Source organism: Phyllopteryx taeniolatus, chromosome 1 (genome assembly GCF_024500385.1).
Source record: "Phyllopteryx taeniolatus isolate TA_2022b chromosome 1, UOR_Ptae_1.2, whole genome shotgun sequence".
Lineage (NCBI taxonomy): Eukaryota > Metazoa > Chordata > Actinopteri > Syngnathiformes > Syngnathidae > Phyllopteryx > Phyllopteryx taeniolatus.
The window spans coordinates 4,782,074-4,805,847 of NC_084502.1; the positions used below are offsets into that span (position 1 = coordinate 4,782,074).

At 44.2% G+C, this 23,774-nt stretch overlaps 2 protein-coding genes across 5 annotated transcripts in view; one reads left to right on the forward strand and one right to left on the reverse strand.

Annotated features, from left to right (window-relative positions):
* pcbp4 (poly(rC) binding protein 4) overlaps positions 1-15,905 on the forward strand; it is a 57,294-nt gene extending 41,389 nt beyond the window's left edge. For both annotated transcript variants that reach the window (XM_061761671.1, XM_061761761.1), the window contains 5 exons: positions 5,220-5,261; positions 5,340-5,415; positions 5,707-5,756; positions 13,058-13,227; positions 14,962-15,905. In XM_061761671.1, coding sequence (XP_061617655.1) covers positions 5,220-5,261; positions 5,340-5,415; positions 5,707-5,756; positions 13,058-13,227; positions 14,962-15,307 — 684 coding nt within the window. In that variant the 3' untranslated portion in view covers positions 15,308-15,905. The remainder of the gene's footprint in view (positions 1-5,219; positions 5,262-5,339; positions 5,416-5,706; positions 5,757-13,057; positions 13,228-14,961) is intronic.
* Positions 15,906-19,903: 3,998 nt separating this feature from the next.
* The window catches only part of dock3 (dedicator of cytokinesis 3), a 58,866-nt gene continuing 54,995 nt past the window's right edge, over positions 19,904-23,774 (reverse strand). For all 3 annotated transcript variants that reach the window (XM_061762120.1, XM_061762030.1, XM_061761956.1), the window contains exons 53-54: positions 23,492-23,574; positions 19,904-22,426 (exon numbers count right to left, since the gene is read on the reverse strand). In XM_061762120.1, coding sequence (XP_061618104.1) covers positions 21,818-22,426; positions 23,492-23,574 — 692 coding nt within the window. In that variant the 3' untranslated portion in view covers positions 19,904-21,817. The remainder of the gene's footprint in view (positions 22,427-23,491; positions 23,575-23,774) is intronic.

A 23,774-nucleotide genomic window follows, 5' to 3' on the forward strand; every position in this document is an offset into this window, starting at 1 on the left:
AGAACAAATGAATGGTCTTCTATTAGATGGCAGGAAGTAAATATAGTAAATAATGTATCCACTTTTTGTGACATTTTTGTCTGTTGGTGGGCCGTGAGATTTTTCAATTGTAAAATATGTTCCTTGAGTCCATAAAGGTTGGAAATAACTGCTCTAGTCAGATTGTGTATTCTAATCAGTCAGGTCAAACCAACATTTCAACATGACAGAAATAATGGGTGCTAACTTACTTTAATTAAATTACTTTTTTGTAATTAAATTACTTCACCCACACCGAAACTTTAGAGCATGATTCGACAGAACGGTGGCATGTTTACGTACAACCGTCAGTGCTAGCAGTAGTTTGCTAGGCTGCATAACGTTTTGTTGCCTGCTTGTGAGCCATATCGTATTCAAAGTACGGGAACATACCTGAAGCAAGCCTTAAACGAATGTCCTCTCCTGTCCTGAGCACCGGTGACCACCTACACACGTTTTTTCCCCATTTTGTCCTTATAATACAAAGTCGGCGCGCTGCACTCGTCACCACGGTAACGAGTGTATCCGGTCGCATTTGAGTTGACAAGATAAAGCCGATACCGATCAGGCCGATAAAATCAGTGTAAAGTCTATTGTGAATGAATGCGTCAAGCAACAGATATTTAAAGGCAAACAGTGGAGCAACACATCTAGACAGAGGAAATAATACTTACAGGCATATTTTCCATATCCGGTGGCAAAATACGACAAATGTTACTGCATTTTGCTGCGCATTCATGACCATCTTCTTCATTTATATTCTGTATGCATGAATTATACTGCCCCAAGGTGGCCGAGTTGCGCACAGCAAAAGGAGCTACACAAAGTCCCTTGAAGTCTATCTTAACTAAAAATATTTAGAAAAAGTTTGACAAAAGAATAAGCAACTACAATCTGAAAGTTACAAAAGTATTTAAAATGACGAGATTTAGAACTAGTGATGGAAAGGAGTATAATAGTGAAACGTGTGAAACTATGGAACAATCTAAACACAGAAACAAAAGAGTCAACCTCAGTTAATATATTTTAAAAACTTCAAGGGTATTAAGTAATTATCCATCCATCCATTCTCTACCGCTTATCCGGGTCGGGTCGCGGGGGCAGTAGCTTCAGCAGGGACGCCCAGACTACCCTCTCCCCAGCCACTTCATCCAGCTCTTCCGGGGGGATCCCGAGGCGTTCCCAGGCCAGCCGAAGGATGTAGTCTCTCCAGCGCGTCCTGGGTCGTCCCCGGGGTCTCCTCCCGGTGGGACATGCCCGGAACACCTCACCAGGGAGGCGTCCGGGAGGCATCCGAATCAGATGCCCCAGCCACCTCATCTGGCTCCTCTCAATGCGGAGGAGTAGCGGCTCTACTCTGAGATCCTCCCGGATGACCGAGCTTCTCACCCTATCTCTAAGGGAGAGCCCGGACACCCTGCGGAGGAAACTCATTTCGGCCGCTTGTATCCGGGATCTTGTTCTTTCGGTCACGACCCACAGCTCATGACCATAGGTGAGGGTAGGAACGAAGATCGACCGGTAAATTGAGAGCTTCGCCTTTCGGCTTAGCTCTTTCTTTACCACAACGGACCGATACAAAGTCCGCATCACTGCAGACGCTGCACCGATCCGCCTGTCGATCTCCCGTTCCATTCTTCCCTCACTCGTGAACAAGACCCCAAGATACTTGAATTTCTCCACTTGGGGCAGGATCTCATCCCCGACCTGGAGATGGCATGCCACCCTTTCCCGACTGAGGACCATGCTCTCAGATTTGGAGGTGCTGATTCTCATCCCAGCCGCTTCACACTCGGCTGCGAACTGCTCCAATGAGAGTTGGAGGTCACGGCTTGATGAAGCCAACAGAACCACATCATCTGCAAAAAGCAGAGATGCAATACTGAGGCCACCAAACCGGACCCCCTCTACGCCTCGGCTGCACCTAGAAATTCTGTCCATAAAAGTTATGAACAGAATCGGCGACAAAGGGCAGCCTTGGCGGAGTCCAACCCTCACCGGGAACGAGTCCGACTTACTGCCCGATATGCGGACCAAACTCTGACTCCGGTCGTACAGGGACCGAACAGCCCGTATCAGGGGGTTCGGTACCCCATACTCCCGAAGCACTCTCCACAGGACTCCCCGAGGGACACGGTCGAACGCCTTCTCCAAGTCCACAAAACACATGTAGACTGGTTGGGCGAACTCCCATGCACCCTCGAGGACCCTGCCGAGGGTGTAGAGCTGGTCCACTGTTCCACGGCCAGGACGAAAACCACACTGCTCCTCCTGAATCTGAGATTCAACTTCCCGACGGACTCTCCTCTCCAGCACCCCTGAATAGACCTTACCAGGGAGGCTGAGCAGTGTGATCCCCCTGTAGTTGGAACACACCCTCCGGTCCCCCTTCTTAAAAAGGGGGACCACCACCCCAGTCTGCCAATCCAGAGGCACTGTCCCCGATGTCCACGCGATGTTGCAGAGGCGTGTCAACCAGGACAGCCCCACAACATCCAGAGCCTTTAGGAACTCCGGGCGAATCTTATCCACCCCCGGGGCCCTGCCACCGAGGAGCTTTTTAACTACCTCGGTGACCTCAAACCCAGAGATAGGAGAGCCCGCCTCAGAGAACCCACACTCTGCTTCCCCATGGGAAGGCGTGTCGGTGGAATTGAGGAGGTCTTCGAAGTATTCTCCCCACCGACTCACAACGTCCCGAGTCGAGGTCAGCAGCGCCCCATCCCCACTATACACAGTGTTGGTGGTGCACTGCTTTCCTCTCCTGAGACGTCGGATGGTGGACCAGAATTTCCTCGAAGCCGTCCGGAAGTCTTTCTCCATGGCCTCACCGAACTCCTCCCATGCCCGGGTTTTTGCTTCAGCGACCACCAGAGCTGCATTCCGCTTGGCCAGCCGGTACCCATCAGCTGCCTCAGGAGTCCCACAGGCCAAAAAGGCCCGATAGGACTCCTTCTTCAGCTTGACGGCATCCCTCACCGTTGGTGTCCACCAACGGGTTCGGGGATTGCCGCCACGACAGGCACCGACCACCTTACGGCCACAGCTCCGGTCGGCCGCCTCAGCAATGGAGGCGCGGAACATGGTCCACTCGGACTCGATGTCCCCCGCCTCCCCTGGAACATGAGCAAAGTTCTGTCGGAGGTGGGAGTTGAAACTCCTTCTGACAGGGGATTCTGCCAGACGTTCCCAGCAGACCCTCACAATACGTTTGGGCCTGCCACGTCGGACCGGCATCTTCCCCCACCATCGGAGCCAACTCACCACCAGGTGGTGATCAGTTGACAGCTCCGCCCCTCTCTTCACCCGAGTGTCCAAGACATGCGGCCGCAAGTCCGATGACACGACCACAAAGTCGATCATCGAACTGCGACCTAGGGTGTCCTGGTGCCAAGTGCACGTGTGGACACCCTTATGCTTGAACATGGTGTTCGTTATGGACAATCCGTGACGAGCACAGAAGTCCAATAACAGAACACCGCTTGGGTTCTGATCGGGGGGGCCGTTCCTCCCAATCGCGCCCTTCCAGGTCTCACTGTCATTGCCCACGTGAGCATTGGAGTCCCCCAACAGAACAATGGAGTCCCCAGCGGGAGCGCTCTCCAGCACCCCCTCCAAGGACTCCAAAAAGGGTGGGTACTCTGAACTGCTGTTTGGTGCATAGGCACAAACAACAGTCAGGACCCGTCCCCCCACCCGAAGGCGGAGGGAGGCTACCCTCTCGTCCACCGGGGTGAACCCCAACGTACAGGCGCCGAGCCGGGGGGCAATAAGTATACCCACACCTGCTCGGTGCCTCTCACCATGGGCAACTCCAGAGTGGAAGAGAGTCCAACCCCTCTCGAGAGGACTGGTACCAGAGCCCCAGGTGTGTGTGGAGGCGAGTCCGACTATATCGAGTCGGAACTTCTCGACCTCACACACCAGCTCGGGCTCCTTCCCTGCCAGAGAGGTGACATTCCACGTCCCTAGAGCCAGCTTCTGTAGCCGGGGATCGGATCGCCAAGGTCCCCGCCTTCGGCCACCGCCCAGCTCACACTGCACCCGACCCCTATGGCCCCTCCCACAGGTGGTGAGCCCATGGGAAGGGGGACCCACGTTACCCTTTCGGGCTGTGCCCGGCCGGGCCCCATGGGTGCAGGCCCGGCCACCAGGCGCTCGCCTTCGAGCCCCACCACCAGGCCTGGCTCCAGTGGGGGGCCCCGGTGGCCCGCGTCCGGGCAAGGGAAAACGAAGTCCATTGTTTGTCGTCATCATTAGGGGTCTTTGAGCCGTGCTTTGTCTGGTCCCTCACCTAGGACCTGTTTGTCATGGGTGACCCTGCCAGGGGCATAAAGCCCCAGACAACTTAGCTCCTAGGATCACTGGGACACACAAACCCCTCCACCACGACAAGGTGACGGCTCAAGGAGGGATTAAGTAATTATGAGATGATTAATTAAAATAGTGATTGGCAAAATGGGTTAAAAATCAATTAGAAGACTTATTTAGAGATTCGAGAGGGAAATTTAATTGTGAAATTAAAATGTTTTTGGTTTTATTGTTTCTGTAAAAAGGGGCAGCAAATAAGATTTATTCTCCCCTCTGCTCCTTTTCATTTGCATTGTGTGTTTTATGTAAAAATACATTTGCTTGTCTTTTCAATGGAATGCATTTTTCTTTTTATTTAAAGCATAAAACTGCACTAATTATTTAATTACATTTTATAAAGTATGCTATTATACTGTACTATTTTCCTTATTAAAACCACATTACAAAAAAATTATTGACTTAAAAAGGGGAAGCGGGAACAGGTGAATGGCATTTATAATCATTTCATAATAAATCATGCAAGCTAAATCCGAACATGTATCCCACATGACTGCACCTTTTCATATTTACATCTCCTGTATAACAGACAAGAGACTTGAAACATCACAAGCTAAATCTTTTAAAGATGGTTTTTTGAAAAGGGTTTTAAATAAAGCCAGACCAAAACGTCTGAAGCGTGCGGCGGCAGCGGATGAGAAGATTAAAAATACATTTAGCGGTTAGAAGTGTCTCACCAAAATGTAATCAAAAGGTTGCAAAATCTCCGGTCGGAAAATGTATTTGTTGTGATTGGTGTGTTGAGGCTCTTCCAGTAAGAGAGTGCATAGTCATTGCCAGCCTGCTGTCTTTTTATTGCTGCGATCTATTTAATGCAGGATGCTCTCTTGCAGGCCTACACTTTGCAAAACCAATATGGCATTCCACACTCGGAGGTGAGTGGATACAATAGACTGAGTACAAACTGCCGTTAAAGTGTGCGCATTATAACGCTCTTGGTACTTTATTTGTAGTTGGCCAAACTTCATCAACTGTCAATGCAGCAAGGCCTCAATCCGGTGGCCCAGCCCGCTTCGACGATCATCCCAGGTATGGGAGCACAGCATTGCCTAGCAACTGTATCTTTCATATTCAAAACTGCCTTTAGATGGGTTGAGTGAACATTTTAATGGGAATCTACACCTGAGAGAGAAACAATTAGAATAAATTTTACAAAACTGCTGTGTTACAACCATGCAGTAATCAAATCTAATTAATCTGATTGTGTTGATTATCATTATTTCAGATTTTGTTTTATTGTGTTTGTTGAACGAATTCAGAATGAATACCGAAATGTGTGACATGCCAAAATTGTTGAGTTGCTGCTTGTTCTCTTGCCAGGGATGGAGGCAAACGCTCAGACATCTCAGGAGCTGCTTATTCCCAATGATGTAAGGAAACATTCTCCTTTCTTTTCCCACATTTATCATATTATCATCATTCCATATTTGACCACAAAAACATTGCTACTTCCGGCTGACTGGTGTGACTTCAAAAGAGACGTAAGATTCCTCGCTAATTACGCTCATGATTTTAACCTCGGCCTAACCCGAGGTTAAAAGGATTTGAGCAGATATGGATCCTTTAGCGTGATTGTCTGGGCTGCATTGCAGTGTCTTTCAGTGGCTCCCGCGAGTGCTGTGTAAATCCTCTCATGTTCCCTGACCTACTTAGAAGCAGTCTGCTGTCAAAACAGCCAATAAGGAAGCAGACAAGTATTCTTTCCCTCTCTGGTTAGCCAATCTGAGCGCCCCCCTTTGATTCACTTCAGCATAATTTATTCGGCATAAAAAAAAAAATGAAATCTTAAATCGTGAATCCAAACCAAACCTTCCCACAATATCCAGTGTGAGAAGAAAAGCATCATCATGGAAACAAAATGTTGCGAAAAGATTAAAGGAGGAGCCCGCTTGGTTTCTTTACATCTCTCTTAATCCCATGAAAGGATCAACCCCAACATTGTGTTGCCGCATCTTTCTCTGACTTTCCTCTGCATGCCGCAAGCTCGCTCCATCTCGCTGAGGAAATAAGTCTTTGGAAACTGGGTCACAAATAAGTAGCTTCAAAGGCTAAGAGTTTACTTTTCACCAGATGCAAACTGGGAGGTCATTTGGGAGATTTTTAAGGGAAGAATTAGGGATTATTTGCACTCACTGCACCTCCACCAAGGCGACAATGTTGACATTTGTTGTTGGTTAGTATGGAACATTACTACTCAAAAACAATTTTTTTACACTAGATCATTCACTTTATTATGTTTTTTTTATTTATTTTTTTACAACTGCAGGAGTGCTATTTTTAATTGAGTCGGAGAAATCATGTGGTTCTAAATATGATCAATCATTACAATTATAATTGTGTGTGGTATGCTGGGTCTCACTCGAAAGACCCTGTAAACTTGGTTCAGAGATTTGTTTCTACATGTTTACACGTTTAAAGATAATTCTGAAAACGCATGCGAAGACTGAGAACTATGTAATACTCAAATGTGAAGCTGTAGTGTTAAACCGTTCTTCACCATTTCAGTTTTCCAGATTTTTTTGGGGTCATGGCTAAAATGGCGTCCAGTGTTCCCACCCTCCCCCACTATACAACTTCAGAGTCTTCGTTCACATCAGTGTTTTTTCCGGCGCAACGGCGAGTTACAGTACTTAGGTCTTATTACTAGACCCAACAAAGCCTGTTAGCACGCGAGCTGACCCGGTGGGATATAGTCCAGGCAGCGGAGGCTTTAAATTGATATATTTTCACGACTCATTTTCAGACATTTATTTTCTATAAACTCGAGCCATCAAATATGCTTCCAAAGTTCATTAGTATGGAGGAGGTGGGCATCTATCTGTGTAATGTTCTAATTGTTATTGTAGTCTTGTACTCAAGCTACATGTTTACCATAACCATATTTTTTTTATTGTTTGTTTGTTTGTTTGTATGTTGTTTCTATTCCATGACTACTTGTCGTCCTGGATCAGGACACTCTAGTAAAGGAGATTTTTTTTTTCTTTCCGAGTTAAACTTCTTTCTTCTTTTCCTTTCGGCTTGTCCCTTTAGGGGTCGCCACAGCGCGTCATCCTTTTACATGTAAGCCTATCTCCTGCATCCTCCTCTCGAACACCAACTGCCCTCATGTTTTCCCTCACGACATCCATCAACCGTCTCTTTGGTCATCCTTCTACCAATATACTCACTATTTCTCCTCTGGGCGTGTCCAAACCATCAAAGTCTGCTCTCTCTAACTTTCTCTTCAAAGCATGGAACCTTGGCTGTCTCTCTGATGAGCTAATTTCTAATTTTATCCAACCTGGTCACTCCGAGAGCGAACCTCAACATCTTCATTTCCGCCACCTCCAGCTCTGCGTCGTGTTATCTCTTCAGTGCCACTGTCTCTATTGGTTGGCCTCACCCCTGTTTTATAAACGTTGCCCTTCATCCTAGCAGAGACTTTTCTGTCACATAACACACCTGACACCTTCCTCCACCCGTTCCAACCTGCTTGGACCCGTTTCTTCACTTCCTGACCATACTCACCATTGCTCTGGACGGTTGACCCCAAGTATTTAAAGTCCTCCACCGTTACTATCTCTTCTCCCTGTAGCCTCACTCTTCCCCCACCACCCCTCTCATTCATGCACATATATACTGTCTTACTTCGGCTAATCTTCATTCCTCTCCTTTTCAGTGCATGCCTCCATCTTTCTAACTGTTCCTCCACCTGCTCCCTGCTTTCACTGCAGATCACAATGTCATCTGCAAACATCATGGTCCACGGGGATTCCAGTCTAACCTCATCTGTCAGCTTATCCATCACCACTGCAAACACGAAAAGGCTCAGGGCTGATCCCTGATGCAGTCCAACCTCCACCTTAAATTCGTCTGTCACACCTACAGCACACATCACCGCTGTTCTGCTGCCCTCCTACATGTCCTTTATTATTCTAACATACTTCTCTGCCACTCCAGATGTCCGCATGCAGTACCACAGTTCCTCTCTGGCTACTCTGTCATAGGCTTTCTCTTGATCTACAAAGACACAATGTAGCTCCTTCTGACCTTCTCTGTACTTTTCCATCAACATGCAAATAATGCATCTGTGGTACTGTTTCTAGGCATGAAACATAATGTTGCTCGCAAATACTCACTTCTGTCCTGAGTCTTGCCTCCACTTCTCTTTCTCATAACTTCATTGTGTGGCTCTTCAACTTTATTCCTCTATAGTTCCCACAGCTCTGCACATCACCGTTGTTCTTAAAAATGGGCACCAGCACACTTTTCCTCAGGCATCTTCTCACGCGCTAGAATTCTTTTGAACAAGCTGGTCAAAAACTCCACAGCCACCTCTCCTAGATGCTTCCATACATCCACAGGAATGTCATCAGGACCAACTGCCTTTCCATTTTTCATCCTCCTTAATGCCTTTCTAACTTCCCCCTTACTAATCATTGCCACTTCCTGGTCCACCACACTTGCCTCTTCTACTCTCCCTTCTCTCTAATTTTCCTCATTCATCAACTCCTCGAAGTATTCTTTCCATCTATCTAGCACACTACTGGCACCAGTCAACATATTTCCATCTCTATCCTTAATCACCCTAACCTGCTGCACATTCTTCCCATCTCTATCCCTCTGTCTGGCCAACCTGTACAGATCCTTTTCTCCTTCTTTAGTGTCCAACCTGGCATACATATCATCATATGCCTCTTGTTTGGCCTTTGCCACCTCTACCTTTGCCCTATGTCGCATCTCAATGTATTCCTTTCGCCTCTCCTCGGTCCTCTCAGTGTCCCACTTCTTCTTAGCTAACCTTTTTCCTTGTATGATTTCCTGTACTGTGAGGTTCCACCACCAAGTCTCCTTCTCTCCTTTCCTGCCAGAAGATACACAAAGTACTCTCCTGCCTGCCTCTCTGATCACCTTGGCTGCAGTGGTCCAGTCTTCTGGAAGGTCCTCCTGTCCACCGAGGGCCTGTCTCACCTCTTCCCGAAAAGCTGCACAACACTCGTCCTGTCTCGACTTCCACCACATGGTTCTCTGCTCTGCCTTTGTCTTCCTAATCTTCCTTCCCACCACCAGAGTCATCTTACACACCACCATCCTATGCTGTCTAGCCACACTCTCCCCGACCACTATCTTACTGTTGGTAAACTCCTTCAGATTACATCGTCTGCACAAGATGTAATCCACCTGCGTGCTTCTACCACCGCTCTTGTAGGTCACCCTATGTTCCTGCCTCTTCTGGAAAAAAAGTGTTCACTACAACCATTTGCATCCTTTTTTGCAAAGTCTACCACCATCTGTCCCTCCAAGTTCCTTTCCTGGATGCCGTACTTACCAATCACTTCTTTATCACCCCTATTTCCTTCACCAACATGTCCAATATAATCTGCACCAATCACGACTCTCTCTCTGTCTGGGATGCTCAGAACTACTTTGTCTAGCTCCTTCCAGAATTTCTCTTTCACCTCTAGGTCACATCCTACCTGTGGGGCATAGCCACTAATCACATTATACATAACACCCTCAATTTTAAGTTTCAGCCTCATCACTCGATCTCATACTCTTTTCACCTACAAGACATTCTTAGCCAACTCTTCTTTTAAAATAACCCCGACTCCATTTCCCTTCGCATCTACACAATGGTAAAATAATTTAAACCCTGCCCCTAAACTTCTAGCCTTACTGCCTTTCCACCTGGTCTCCTGGACATACAATATATCAACCTTTCTCCTAATCATCATGTCAACCAACTCTTTCTGCCGAAGAAACCGCTTTCCACCTCTTCTTCGACTTCGACCCACAGTAGCTGAATTTCCACCGGCACCCTGCAGGTTGACGCCGCCGGTGGCGGACGTTGTTAACCCGGGCCACAACCGATCCGGTATGGAATTCTTTGGATGAACGCTCATATTTGTTTGGCAAAGTTTTAAGCCAGATGCCCTTCCTGACGCAACCCTCTGCATTTATCCGGGCTGGGCCTACAGTTTGCACTGGCTTGTGCAAAGGGCAGCATTTCTCTTTCCTTGTTAAACAATTTCAAATAATAAAAAACAAAAATCCCAAATTCACCTACAGACAGAATTTAAACACTCAATGCTTAGAAATATTGAGTATTGCCACCTACAGTATTCCCTTTAAAGACCCTGTAAATTCTAGCCTATATCCTTACAACCATTCATGTTTCTGCAAAGAAAAACTCATTTTGCTGACTGTCTAAAGTGTCTCGAGAAGAAGCGGGAAAACAAGCGCAAGATTGATGACTCCAGGTTGCCGTGTGTTGTGCAGAGAACACTTGCACATTCAGACCTACAGCCACATTTCTAAAATGCTCGAAAGGCTTTTTTTTCCCTTTCAACAAACCCCCACAGTGAGTGGTACAATGCATCAGTGGAATGAGGGATACCAGTTCTATATGTGACAGGGACAGCTGTAAGATCCGGCCATTGTTCCAGAAGAGAGGATTTATAGACAGGATTGAGCCCTCCCCCTGCCCCCGTGCCCCCCTGTCCCCATCGTGCACAATCCCGCTCCATGTGTGCGCACTGACGCGCTGAGAAAGTGCTTACACACGGTGAACAGGATAGCGTACTTAAGCACTGCAAAGATTTTCCCGGAAGAGAAATAGCCGCCGGCTCCACCAGTGCATCCTTCTTCCTGCATCCCCTCCGATGACTAGCTCAGCAGGAAGTGGATGACACCCTGTATACAGCAGCAATACTCTTACACCAAGTATTGTACTCTTGAGCTTTCCCTCCAAGCGTTTAGAAGGAACGCTGCTGTCATTTGCAAAAACTTGGTGACAGCTGGCGTCTATTGACAGCTGCAGTGAAAGGCCAGAGGAGATTGGGAGTCTCGGTGGGTGGAGGTGTTATTTGTGATTTAGGCTCAGTGCTGGCCATTGTCTCCAGAGTTACTCTTATTAGGCAGCCTGTGCTCTGTGTTCCCCCCACCCCGTTCTTCTCCCAGAGCCAAGAATAGCCAGACAGAGCAAAGCGGACTTTGCCCAACAGGCTGCTTACCTCTCTGGAAAGGAATGCCAAATGCGGGACCAAGAGCGGCATGGGCGGCGCGTGTGTTTGTGTATTTCAGCCTATGCCTCAGCCGCCGCTAAGCTGCCAACACACACACATACTACAAGTACTCCATCAGTGTCTAGCCCCTCGCCCCCGCTCCAAACCCCCATGCTGCTACATGTCTGCCACTGAGCTCTGACAGCCTGCACTTGAGCTGATACACGCCCTCTGTTGAATATCTATTGTTGGTCGCAAGCTGCACGGGCTCCACTGTGGGTGAAACATGGCACATGCACATGTGTAGTTCGAAAGCCTGCGCAATTCCAGTTTTCAGTTGTCGTCTCCGTGTGCTAGATATTAAAGTTGTGTTCCCATCATGTTTTGCATTAGTGTGGAGATGCATCTCACTGGCGTGCCTTTTGGAAGTGATTTGTTTGAGAAGTCGCCACCACTCGGAGAAATCAATAACCTTTTAGCCACTCAGATTAATGAGAGGCAAATGTGCCTTCTGTCTTCTCTTTTGCCCGCACACACTCAGAGGCAATTAAGCCAGGCCCCGGAAGAGTAAAAAAACGCTTTTGACTTGCATGATGGATGGATGGATGAGCAATTCACTTGAGGACGAACAATGTTACTGCAATACTCGAAGTGGTTTTCCTTGTCTGCCAATTTGATTTATGATTATTGTTTTTCACTGGCATATGTTGGATTTATAGTTGTTCATCTGCTTTGTCCACCACAGACCCACGCCACATATTTATTTGGGGGAATGTTCTCATATTATTTTGTGAGTTTATAACAGTAGCTGCTTGTTCATCATGGACCTGAAAACAGTAGAGTACAGTTCTTCAAGATGTGAGTAGTCGTTTGGCCAATAATTTGCTTTGATTTGAGAGCTAAAATTTTAGATGACAGTGATGTGTGTGTGTGTGTGTGTGTGTGTGCGTGTGTGTGTGTGTGTGGTAGCAGTGAACTCAACTCACTTCACAACAAGCAACTGTTTGGCATATTCATCAAAAAGAGACTTCAAGCTGTTTAATGCCACTCCCACTTCAGGTCTACTGGCAATCTAAGCATAAAACAAAGAGAATTTGTCTTTTTAAAACGACCACATAACTGCTTAAAGTCTGCTAGCTTCATGCTAGCACATCATGGGAAACACAATAGACGGGCTAACGATTAGCATCTATGTGGCGGTGTTATAACACTTTACACAGATATATTAACACAAACAGTGCAGAGACACATGTAGACAGACAATACAACAATACAATACTCATAGGCATATGGTTTTATCCTCTACCTAAAAGAACTAATATTAATGCAGCTCACTGAGTCACCGACACTAGTTGTGAAACTCTTCTTCGTTTGTGTTCGCATGACTGTGATATTATACTGCCTCCGGTGGCCAAGTCGCAAACACCAGAAGGCGTCGCAATGACGTAATCATGGCGAACACACTGTTTACATTCTTTTTAATTCTGTTGTTACTTAATGATTTTAAAAAGTACAATATTACAGAGTACTCTTTTCCTTATATTATCAGTGTTACAAACTTATCTCTGCTGTCATTCTTGTCATGACACCGACCGACCAATGAGCTCATTCATGATTTTACTCCTCCCGAATCCGCCCTTGCACCAAGTGAGCGCTCTGTCTCACCGCCGCTCTCTCCTCTCTCTCAGCTGATCGGCTCCATCATCGGCCGTCAGGGCACTAAGATCAACGAGATCAGGCAGGTGTCGGGGGCCCAGATCAAGATCGGCAGCCAACTGGACGGGACAAGTGACCGCCATGTCACCATCACAGGAACCCCAGTCAGCATCAACTTGGCCCAGTACCTCATTACCTCCTGGTAAGGGCCAGCATGTAATCGAATGAATCACAGGGTAAGCCTGGGGGAAATGCAACCCACTAAAAGGGTCAAAGGTCATGCTGTAGTCATAAGTGATAATGAGCTACGTCCTTCCATGACCGGTAATTGACCCCCAGGGAAAGAGCAAAAGCATTGCACCGTGCATTAGGTAAGAGCAGAATAAAATATTTAGAATTTAGCTCATACAGACACGTGACTGTGTCTTCCAGTTAGTCAGCGAATGACTGTGAATCCGGTCACATAGATTGTTCTGTACATTTATGACACCAAAACAAAACAAAAATTAAAAAAACAATAAAACACAACCTTACGATAAGCCGAAGAAAATCATATTCATAATGAAATAGTTTCCCCTAATAAAACATGAGATGCCAGATTACTTTAATGAAAATTAGATTTGTTTTTGTTTTTTGGGGCTGCAAGAAAACCCAAAAAATCTTTGGCACGTCAATAAAGGCCTTCCATAACACAGTGTGTGTGTGTGTGTGTGTGTGTGTGTGTGTGCGTGTGCGTACCAGGATAATAAATGCAATTTCTCAACCAACTAATGAACACTGATGGGGTGATGCTGGCACTCACACACGCTTCTCTTCCACTTTGATAGAGGGGGGGAATTTAAAGAAGTCCCTCCGCTTGAAATGCATGCAGAGAGCCAAATCTGCTTCGATCAACAGCCCGCCCACCCATATGTCTGGATATAATTCAAAACATAACAAATATTTTTAGAAAACATCTCTAATCTTCTGTTTTGTAAGTATATTTTGCTTCCAAGTACTCAGTCACCATCTTCAAACAATATTTTCCCTATATCATATAGAGTGACAATATTGTGTATAGTATTGTGTATTGCGTATGCACAATCCTTATTTTTTGCACCGCCATATCAGTAGCATTTTTAAAACTGATTTAGATAGATAGATAGATAGATAGATAGATAGATAGATAGATAGATAGATAGATAGATAGATAGATAGATAAACTGTATTTATGAATAATTTAATATGCTTTGGTTTTCTTAAAAAAAAATTTTTTTTAAAAGACACTAAACCTTTTAACAAAATTCCACCAGGAACTATTTAGTTGTAGTAGCTCTTTCTCGGTAAACTTACATTTCTTTTGTTTTTCATCTCTAAATCTAATAATACACATATTGAACTACTCAAAATGTGTATTGACTCATCTCAGGCAACTTTATTTTTTTTATGTCAATGTTTTGTTGTACTGAAACTCCTCATTTGAGTAACAGGACTGAAAGTAACAGAAGTGAGTTTTTAGCATAGAATTAGGAAACACGAAGTATACCCACATGACATATGTGTTAATAGTGTGTTGACACTAAGCACATAACAGTGATTCAACAAAAATTTATATTTTAAAAATAAGCACCATCAAAAGCATAATTTAGATAACAGGACTGTGCTCAACTACAGTGGTGTATGATTTTTGAATGTGGGAGAAAACCCAAATCAAACCCTCGCAAGCACAGGGAAAACATGTAAATTCCACACAGAGGTCTAAACTGAAATTCCAAGCCAGAACCAAAGAGGCAGACAAACTAAATTTTGCACTATCCTGCAACAAACAAATAAGCTAATTTGACCTTTGTATCAGTTTGACTTCTGGAGCCCTCGCACGTTTTTCATGACTATCAGTTTGGCGCAAGAGAATAATCCGCTAATCTTCATTCCCCGTCCTTGTCTCCATGTCTCACAGTTTAGAAACGGCCAAATCCACAGCCCAGGCTTCCACCATGACGACTCCCGTTGACCTCAACATGGCCTTCACCCAGCCCGCGTCCCCAGCTGCCTCCCCCGCTCCCACCCTGGCCACCGTGGGCGCCTTGACCTCGGCTCACATGCTGGGCACCCCATACGGCGCCGTGCCCCTCTCCGGCCTGCTGGGGATGAAGTCGGTCCCCTTTCTGACTCTGTCCAGCCCCAGCCCGGCCGTGGCTGTTACCGCGGCGCCGTCCCACACTACTCTGGCGGCCTACACGGCCAAAATATCCTCGGCCAACTGCATCAAAAAGCCAGAGAGACAGAAGTTTGCTCCCTACTGATGAAGCCTCCGCGCTGCTGCACCCGGGAAGCCGGTCGGAGGACATATGTTCAGTGTTCTTCCTGCAAACGCCTGATGTAGCCATAACCCTCGGCAGACGTGCCCTTGACTTGGATTCTGCAATGCACCAACAGAGAAGAGACCAACGGAGTAAAACTTTCCAAAATCATTTACAGATATAAATCAAATGTGAGTTTCACGTCAATTGGTGGGCTGCCGTCATCGTCACGTCACTGTTATTGATCTTTGAAAACATGTAAAAGGGCTTGAAGCTCACCGGAGAGACACATGTTTAAACACGTTTTTTACATGTGTGTCTCACGTTGGAGGTCAGCCATAAGTATTTATCCTTCAATAATTTGTAAATTATACTCAAATGACAAAATGCGCTACTGTATGATGCTTTTATACAATGTCTATGTTTGCCTCTGGAAGTTTTTAAGAAAATTTGTAAATGTCTGGGGGGATTTAGTTTTTATGGTACTGTACTTGACTGTTCAGTGTTACGTTCATTTTGTTGGATTTTATTTTGATTGTGCACTCGTTTAATCTTTATTTATTAGCATTGTTTCATGTATTAAAAGTGTTTTTTTTCCTGACGTGTTTTGTGTCTTTTAACTCGCCTTCATGGACAGTTCTATGCTGCCTGAGGGGATCGTTCCAAAATTGGAGCACATTTTCTTTCAGCCTATGAAATGTCAAATAATCAATGCAAAAAAGAAAGAAATACACTTGTATGAATTATACTTGCCCTGAGACAAGACGTAAACTGTACCTTTATATTATTTAAAATACCGAAGTTTTTGATCATCACCTAAAATTGCCTTTTTTCCCTCCCGCTTGATGACAAACTTTTCGATCAAATATAACATAAAATACATTTTAGATGAGCTTTTATCGGTAGGATTTTGTTGATATGTCATCTTTGTGATTGTTAATAGATTTTGTTTCATCACAGACATTTTACATTGGAGTAATTATGATTGAAGTTGCGTCCCTCAACCCTATGACTAAAACCTTTTCAGACATTTAGAGGAAGAGAAAAAAAAAGCCAACTACATGACTCAGCAGAAATGACATCATCAAGCTAATTGCTCTGGCCATGGCTAGCCCTAAGGTAAGTAATTGTTTCTGTTTTTCCAAATTTAAAAAAAAAAACGTTTTCATCCATAATGGACTGTCACTCAAACACTTGTCATCAAAATAATCAATATTTTGCTTTTCTATATAGTTATATATTGTTATATAGTTAAGTTTTTTCTTGACTAGTAAGCATATCAGCCAAAACAGCTAGCTTGTACCCGAGGAGAAAGTCAAAACATTTGCATTGATTTGCAACACTGTTACTGTAAATAAGGCAAGGCAGTTTTATTTCTATAGCACATTTCATACAGAAGGTAACGCAATGTGCTTAATATGATTAAAAACATTTACAAACAAAGAGCAAAGTAAATTTTAAAACAAATTACAGAAAATAAAAGACACCTTACTAAAATTACTAAAAGGATGTATAGTGCAAGAAAAATATTTGAAAACAGAGATATATACATATATTTATAAATCAATCATCTAATAATGTACCTGAGATAAATAACTGGGTGTGGTGGAGGAAACATTCCCGTCAAAGGCAATGTTTGTATATTAAAAATAAAGCATAATATTCTAATTTCCATCCATCCATCCATTTTCTGAGCCGCTTCTCCTCACTCGGGTCGCGGGCGTGCTGGAACCTATCCCAGCTGTCATCGGGCAGGAGGCGGGGTACACCCTGAACTGGTTGCCAGCCAATCGCAGGGCACATAGAAACTAACAACCATTCGCACTCACAGTCATGCTTACGGGCAATTTAGAGTCTCCAATTAATGCATGTTTTTGGGATGTGGGAGGAAACCCGGAGTGCCTGGAGAAAACCCACGCAGGCACAGGGAGAACATGCAAACTCCACACAGGCGGGGACGGGGATTGAACCCCGCACCTCAGAACTGTGAGGCTGACGCTCTAACCAGTCGGCCACCGTGCCGCCAATATTCTAATTTCTCAAACAATTTTTACGAGATGTTTTTTTTGTCAATGTCAAAGCATGTTCTACTAATACAGAACATTTGAAAAATCTGACAAAAATTATTCCTACCTATGAATTTGAAAGGGTATTTCCAGCAAATACGATGTTTTGCTTTGAATGAAAAAACTAACATCTGTCTGTACCAGTAATGAAAACCTATTTTGATCCTACAAAAAGAGAAAAATACAGGAACACGAATACATTTATTCCCCCAAAAATACTGAAATATAAAGTGATTTTTAAACACACATCCAAACCCTAAACTCTTCACATTTAAATACAGAGAAAGAATCCAAATACTATACTAACGAGCACAAACATGTCAGGCCTAACTTTCAGTACTACAAATTGTATTGTTTTTATGCCTGCAACGTGAAAAAAAGAGAAAAGAAATTAAAAGCTCGGAATCACTTGGAGTTAAGCCGCACAGACATATCAAGCCTCAATTTCCAGTAACACTGAACAACTCTCAATTAAATCAGAACACTTTGATCATTGATGCACATTTCAATTCAAATAATGATTTTGTTTACTGAGTTCGGGTAGTTTCGGCAGGTGCATTGACACGTTCCTTTACGACCAAAACGTCCGTAAATGCTCGTCGTTGCCCCAAAATTCTCCATTCTCACATTCATTTGCTATTCGGAGTTCTGCTACCGCCTTCATTGTTTTGGTTGAACGTATTAGCATAAGACTTTGATTTTGAAGAGCTGCTTAATGTTAATAAAGCAACATATGAGACAAAACCGTTTTTAGCTGGCTTCTGGAAGGACAGAAAAGTACTGGTCCAACCATTCATTTTTCAAAACTCTCTGGTTTCTAAATTAACTTTCCTTTTGAACAGGCAATACAGCGTACCGCTTCTTCAGCCCGCAAATCTCTTCCGGTAAAACAAACTATTTGATTGGCTCATTCTGGTCACGTGATCACTAGAGCTACCGTAATACTGAATATAAACAGTCTGTCAAAGCCACCTACGTGAGAAATAAAAACGGCTGTGTGATGCCTGCCATTAGAATTGATAGGAATTAAGGTCTATTAAAAAAAATAAAATAAAAAATAAAAAATGCTTTAACACGTCGGCTGTTTTACCAGCCCGACTTTCCTGTCGTCATTAACCTTAGAAGGTTTTAAAAGTAACAAGCTAAATTTTAAAACATAAGGAGGAGAAAGTACAGATATTTGTGTTAAAAAGTAAGGAGTAAAAGTAAAAAGTCACCAGAAAAAATAAATACTCAAGTAAAATACAGATATCTGAAAAATCTATTTAAGTTCAGAAATGAAATACAAGTACTTTGTTACTTGGCAACTCTGGGAAATACTGAAGCAACATCAAGACCAGGAAGTTAAAGCTTGGGTGCAAATGGGTCTTCAAAATGGACAATGACCCAAAGCATGCTGCCAAAGTGGTTACAAAAAAAGGATCAAGTCAGTGTTTGGGTGTGACCATCGCAAAGCCCTGATCTCAATTGGATGGGAAATTTATGGGCAGATTTGAAAAGTCATGTGAAAGCAAGGTGGCCTACAAACTGTCAGGAGGAATGGCCAAAATTCTTGCAAACTATTGTGAGAAGCTTGTGGGAAGGATATCCAAAACCTTTGACCCATGTCATGCAGTTTAAAGGAAATGGTACAAAATACTATCCATCCATCCATTCATTTTCTGAGCCGCTTCTCCTCACGAGGTTCGCGGGCGTGCTGGAGCCTATCCCAGCTATCATCGGGCAGGAGGCGGGGTACACCCTGAACATGTTGCCAGCCAATTGCAGGGCACATCCAAACAAACAACCATTTGCACTCACATTCACACCTACAGGCAATTTAGAGACTCCAATTCATGCATGTTTTGGGGATGTGGGAGGAACCCGGAGTGCCCGGAGAAATTCCACGCAGGCATGGGGAGAACATGCAAACTCCACACAGCTGGGGTCGGGGATTGAACCCGGGTCCGCAGAACTGTGAGGCTGACGCTCTAACCAGGTTCACTCCATATATCATTGTACACTTAAATAATAGCATCAGCTTTTTGCACAATTGTCATAAAAATAAATAAATGTACCGGCATTACCAGATATCTAGCAACCCTTTATTGCTCAGTGACAGTTTTTTGTCAATGTCTTTATGTCTCAAAAGTGTTCTCTGTCAATTGACTGTCTGTTGTCGTACTAGAGCAGCTCCAACTACCGGAGACAAATACCTTGTGTGTGTTTTTTTTTTACATACTTGGCAAATAAAGATTATTCTGATTTTGATTCTGATCAGGCTTTTTTTGGTAATGATTTTGGATTCATACACCACCACAGTGGGTTTGAAATAAAACCAAAAAGATGCACTTGATGTATAGATTTTGATATTTGATTCTTAAAAGAATATGAATTACACTCATTTTATGCAGAGTACATCCATTTTCAGGCGCTCCAAAGTATTTGCACAGTGATAAATGCCTGTTATTTTTAATACTACTACTGCCGCCTACTGGTAAGGCCGTGCTACTTCTCTTAGCCGTGCAAAGACAAAGTGAGTGCCAGTTGGTGATGCTGATAAAAGATTGTCTTTATTGTTTGGTATTGTTAATGAATTCCATACCACAGCAGTTATGGGAGTAGGAAAACCACTTTTACAACCAAACACGGTCCGATCATGCTAACACCATATGTACAGGAAAGCACATTGAAAAGTGTATAAATTATTTATATGAGAGTCATAGTCAAGAACGGTGGGGACAGCCACAGTCTAATGAATTCCTCCTTTTTCAAACACTGATTATAGATAGTTATCCATTACATTGATCTCTGGAGTACATGTATATACACAAAACAACAATAAATCTTTTCAGGGGGTGTCTGCAATAATTCTCAAAAATATCTCACAATACAGCTGTATGTACAGTGACATAATTTACACTGGAAAACTGTATTTGTTCCTATAGTTTGAGTATCAACTCATTCTGCAGTTTTCCTCCACAGTAGATACTCACGTGTTGTTTATATCTACCCTCAGGCTCATTTCCAAAGTACAGCAACACGTGCAGTATGAGGGCCCTTTGTAATAAGCTCACGCCACTGATGATCTCACATACAAAAATAGATGTTGTCCAGTTAGCTGGAAATGTGATGTACAGTTATACGAAGCCTGCTGAATAAAACACCAAGGGATTTAAAAATAAATAAAATAAAGTGAAATATTATCCCCTTCCTACCATTGAAACGAACAACGCTTGTTCTCGGCCCTTCAGTTTGAAACTTTTGATTGATTTTCACATAAGCAGAGCCGCAGGTAGGGTTAGGAAATATCAGCGCTACAATCCAAAGTACAACCTGAAACCAAAGCAATAAAAATAAATAAATAAATAAAAAACCACCACTAAAGCGGGTCTATTTTTCCTGGAGGGAGTGAGCACAAAGAAGAGCTTACAGTCCAGATGGGAGGTCAAACTGTATGTGACTGCACTTAAGGCAAGTAGGCGATTCCAACACTTTCTGAGTGGGTCAGGGGGGCTTGACAGTGTCATCGACTAGGTTTAGCCCTCACTGCTTAACAGGATATGATACAATATAGGCGAGGGGGGAGAATAGAAAGATAGAGTGTGAGACAAAGAATGAGAGAGAGACAGAGAGAGAGAAAGAGGTGTGAAGTGGAGAGTTCTTGCAGTCTTCATTCACACAGAGCATGTGACATGACAGTTTTGGGAGTGATTCATTCCAGACAGCCTGTCACCCCGCAGCTATTCCTCTCCACCTTTTGGATTAGGTCCTCAACAAAGACTCAAATTAAAGCGCTTGAACAAAAAAAATTAAAATGATCATTGACGAGGTCTGCAAATTAAAGTTTTCTGTACAAGTAGATCATCTGAATACATTCACGTGGGTTTCCATACGCATGGTACGGATGGTACGAAAAGCCAGTCCCTTGAGATGCCGGTCCAACCTTCACAACCTGCCCAATGTCTGTAACGCGTAAAAGTGTCATTTGACATGAGTCACTATTAAGGAGCACTTAACAGTGTAATGGACATATGAAGCCTTTGAAAACACTATCATGTAGCAAATTTATCAAAATAAGAATTCCTGTATATGAAGCATCGAAAGCCGCAAAGTCACTTGACTGTGAATAACCACCACCTGACGCTGCGTTGTGAGTTCATCCTGCACAGGCGTGATCATGGTCGCTAGACTTCACAAAACGCTTGTCGTATTATTCTCAAATGGAAAACATGCTCACAGACAAGTTGTACAACTGTGTACAAACAAGATCTTTTTTCTGTCCTTATTTCTTTCTTTGTTTTCTTTTTTTTTTGTAGCAAGGCGGCCTCGCCCTGGGGTCGCTCCTTTCCTCACCCTCATGTGCACTGAATTAAAAACTCAGCAAGGAACACTCTCTCCATGGCGGACTTTTTTTTTTAATGCTAATTTCACTCAGTGCACATGAAGGGAAGAATAAGTTTTTTGATCACTGCGCCTCCTCATGCTCCTCACTGATGCACTGCTCCCAGGCGTGCTTGCCCTGCTCGTCCCGGTGGCCGTGGGGGGAGTGGAAGATCCTGCGGGGCAGCGGAATGGGCTGAGGCTGCAGATCCTCTTCTGGGATGCAGCCCTCCCTCAGGTAAGGTTTCGGCGGGATGGCCGGCAGCTGAGGCCTGCGATAGGGAATGTGATGAGGCCCGTGGGTGGGTGGGTGATGGTGAGGTGGCGGCCCGTGGGAGTGGCTGTCCAGCCCCGAGTGAGCGTGAGTGTGCGTGTGCGGGTGGGAGTGAGGGTGCGAGGCGGGGCTGCGGTAGTGGAAAGGGCGGACCGGGTCGACCGAGTCCATTTCCGGCGTGCCGTAGTGAATGTGCAGGTAGGAAGAGGCCAGGTACTCGTCGGGAGGTGACCACAGGTGGCTGGGGAGGGGCTCCAAGGCATCGTTCCGGATGGGGCCCGGATCGGGATACTGGCCGCTGAAGTTGCTCTCGCTCAAGGAGGAAACGCCGCTGCTGGCGCTGCCGGACAGGGTGGAGTTGCTGCCACCTAATGCTGACTGAGGGCTGGTGGGGGAGCCGGGAATCGGGTGGAGGGGAGACTGGCGGGACAGACGCAAACAGAAGATGTTAAAGATGTTTTGATAACAACTCAACCTTGGACATCCAACACAACTTCATCATTTTGACAAACATTGACTTCAGAGGTCTATTGATTAGGACTTTACTGCTGGAGATAAAAAACGTGTTTTGTGTGTGTGTTTTTTAACACTTGACTCTTAGTGAAGACAATGTGTGGGAGATGACAAATGGGCATCTGTTGAATGTGTGAAAAGCAAGGTGATGAAGAAAGTGGATATAAAAAGCAACTCTTTTGTCACACAAACCATGTCAGAGCTTTTGCCTTTTTCAAAATCCCTGTAAAGTGAAAAGAAATATTTTCTAAATTTGACGCACCACAGAGAAGTTCACAATCCTGCTAAATTTGAATGAAAGAAAAAAAAATCGCAGTATATAAAATGCCGATTTCAACTGTCAATCAAATAGCACTGCTAAAACCTGACAAATCGAAGCTACTTCATCCAGTAACTGTCTTCTTACATTGCATCCTTACGTCCTGACTTTGTGTTGTGTATTTCTTGGTCTTATCACAAAAGCATGGTATATTCACTGCATTAATTACCACATCCAGGTGGATCTTAGGCTATGTTCACACTGCAGCTTAATTCCAATTTTTTTTGCCCAATGAGACATGTATCAGATTTTTTTCCATGTCAATGTGAACAGTATGAATAAAATTTTTTTTTTTATCCAACCCAGGCGTCTTTCATATGTGGATGTAGGTCAGATATGTATCCGATGCGAATGCCGTATGGACACACGTGCTCTTATCTGACCCATATGTCATCAAATGACAACAAATGTTACAATTGTTTGAAAAAACAGACACACAATAAAAGCAACAGCGGACAAAGGAGCAGAATACAGTCAATGGTGAAAAGAAGATGCTTTAGAAGTTCTAAATATAAGAAAATGTTGGCTTTGATTGTACAAAATCCTTGAAATTGCCAACAAAAAAGCAAACAACAAACAAAAAATCTAAATTGGATCGTGCACCGCAGTGTGAACGTAGCCTGAATATGCGAACGTTCCTCCCATTTTTGTACCTTTCGAAGTGAGCGCACAGGCAGAGCGGGTGGAGGGTCGCTGTTCTGGGGATTAAATGCGTCACAGTGCATCAGGAAGTGTCCTAGAAAAAATAAAATAAATAAAAAAACAAACAAAGATGAGAAAACAAAACTTTATGAAAATGCAACCATCTTTAATTTCTATTTCAGGTGAATGTAAGCCAAGCATCTGCCCCAATTAAGGAGCTGGCGACTGCACATAAACCCGTCCGCTCTATCATAAAAAACATGATCGTGCACAATGTGCTGTAAATGGGACATG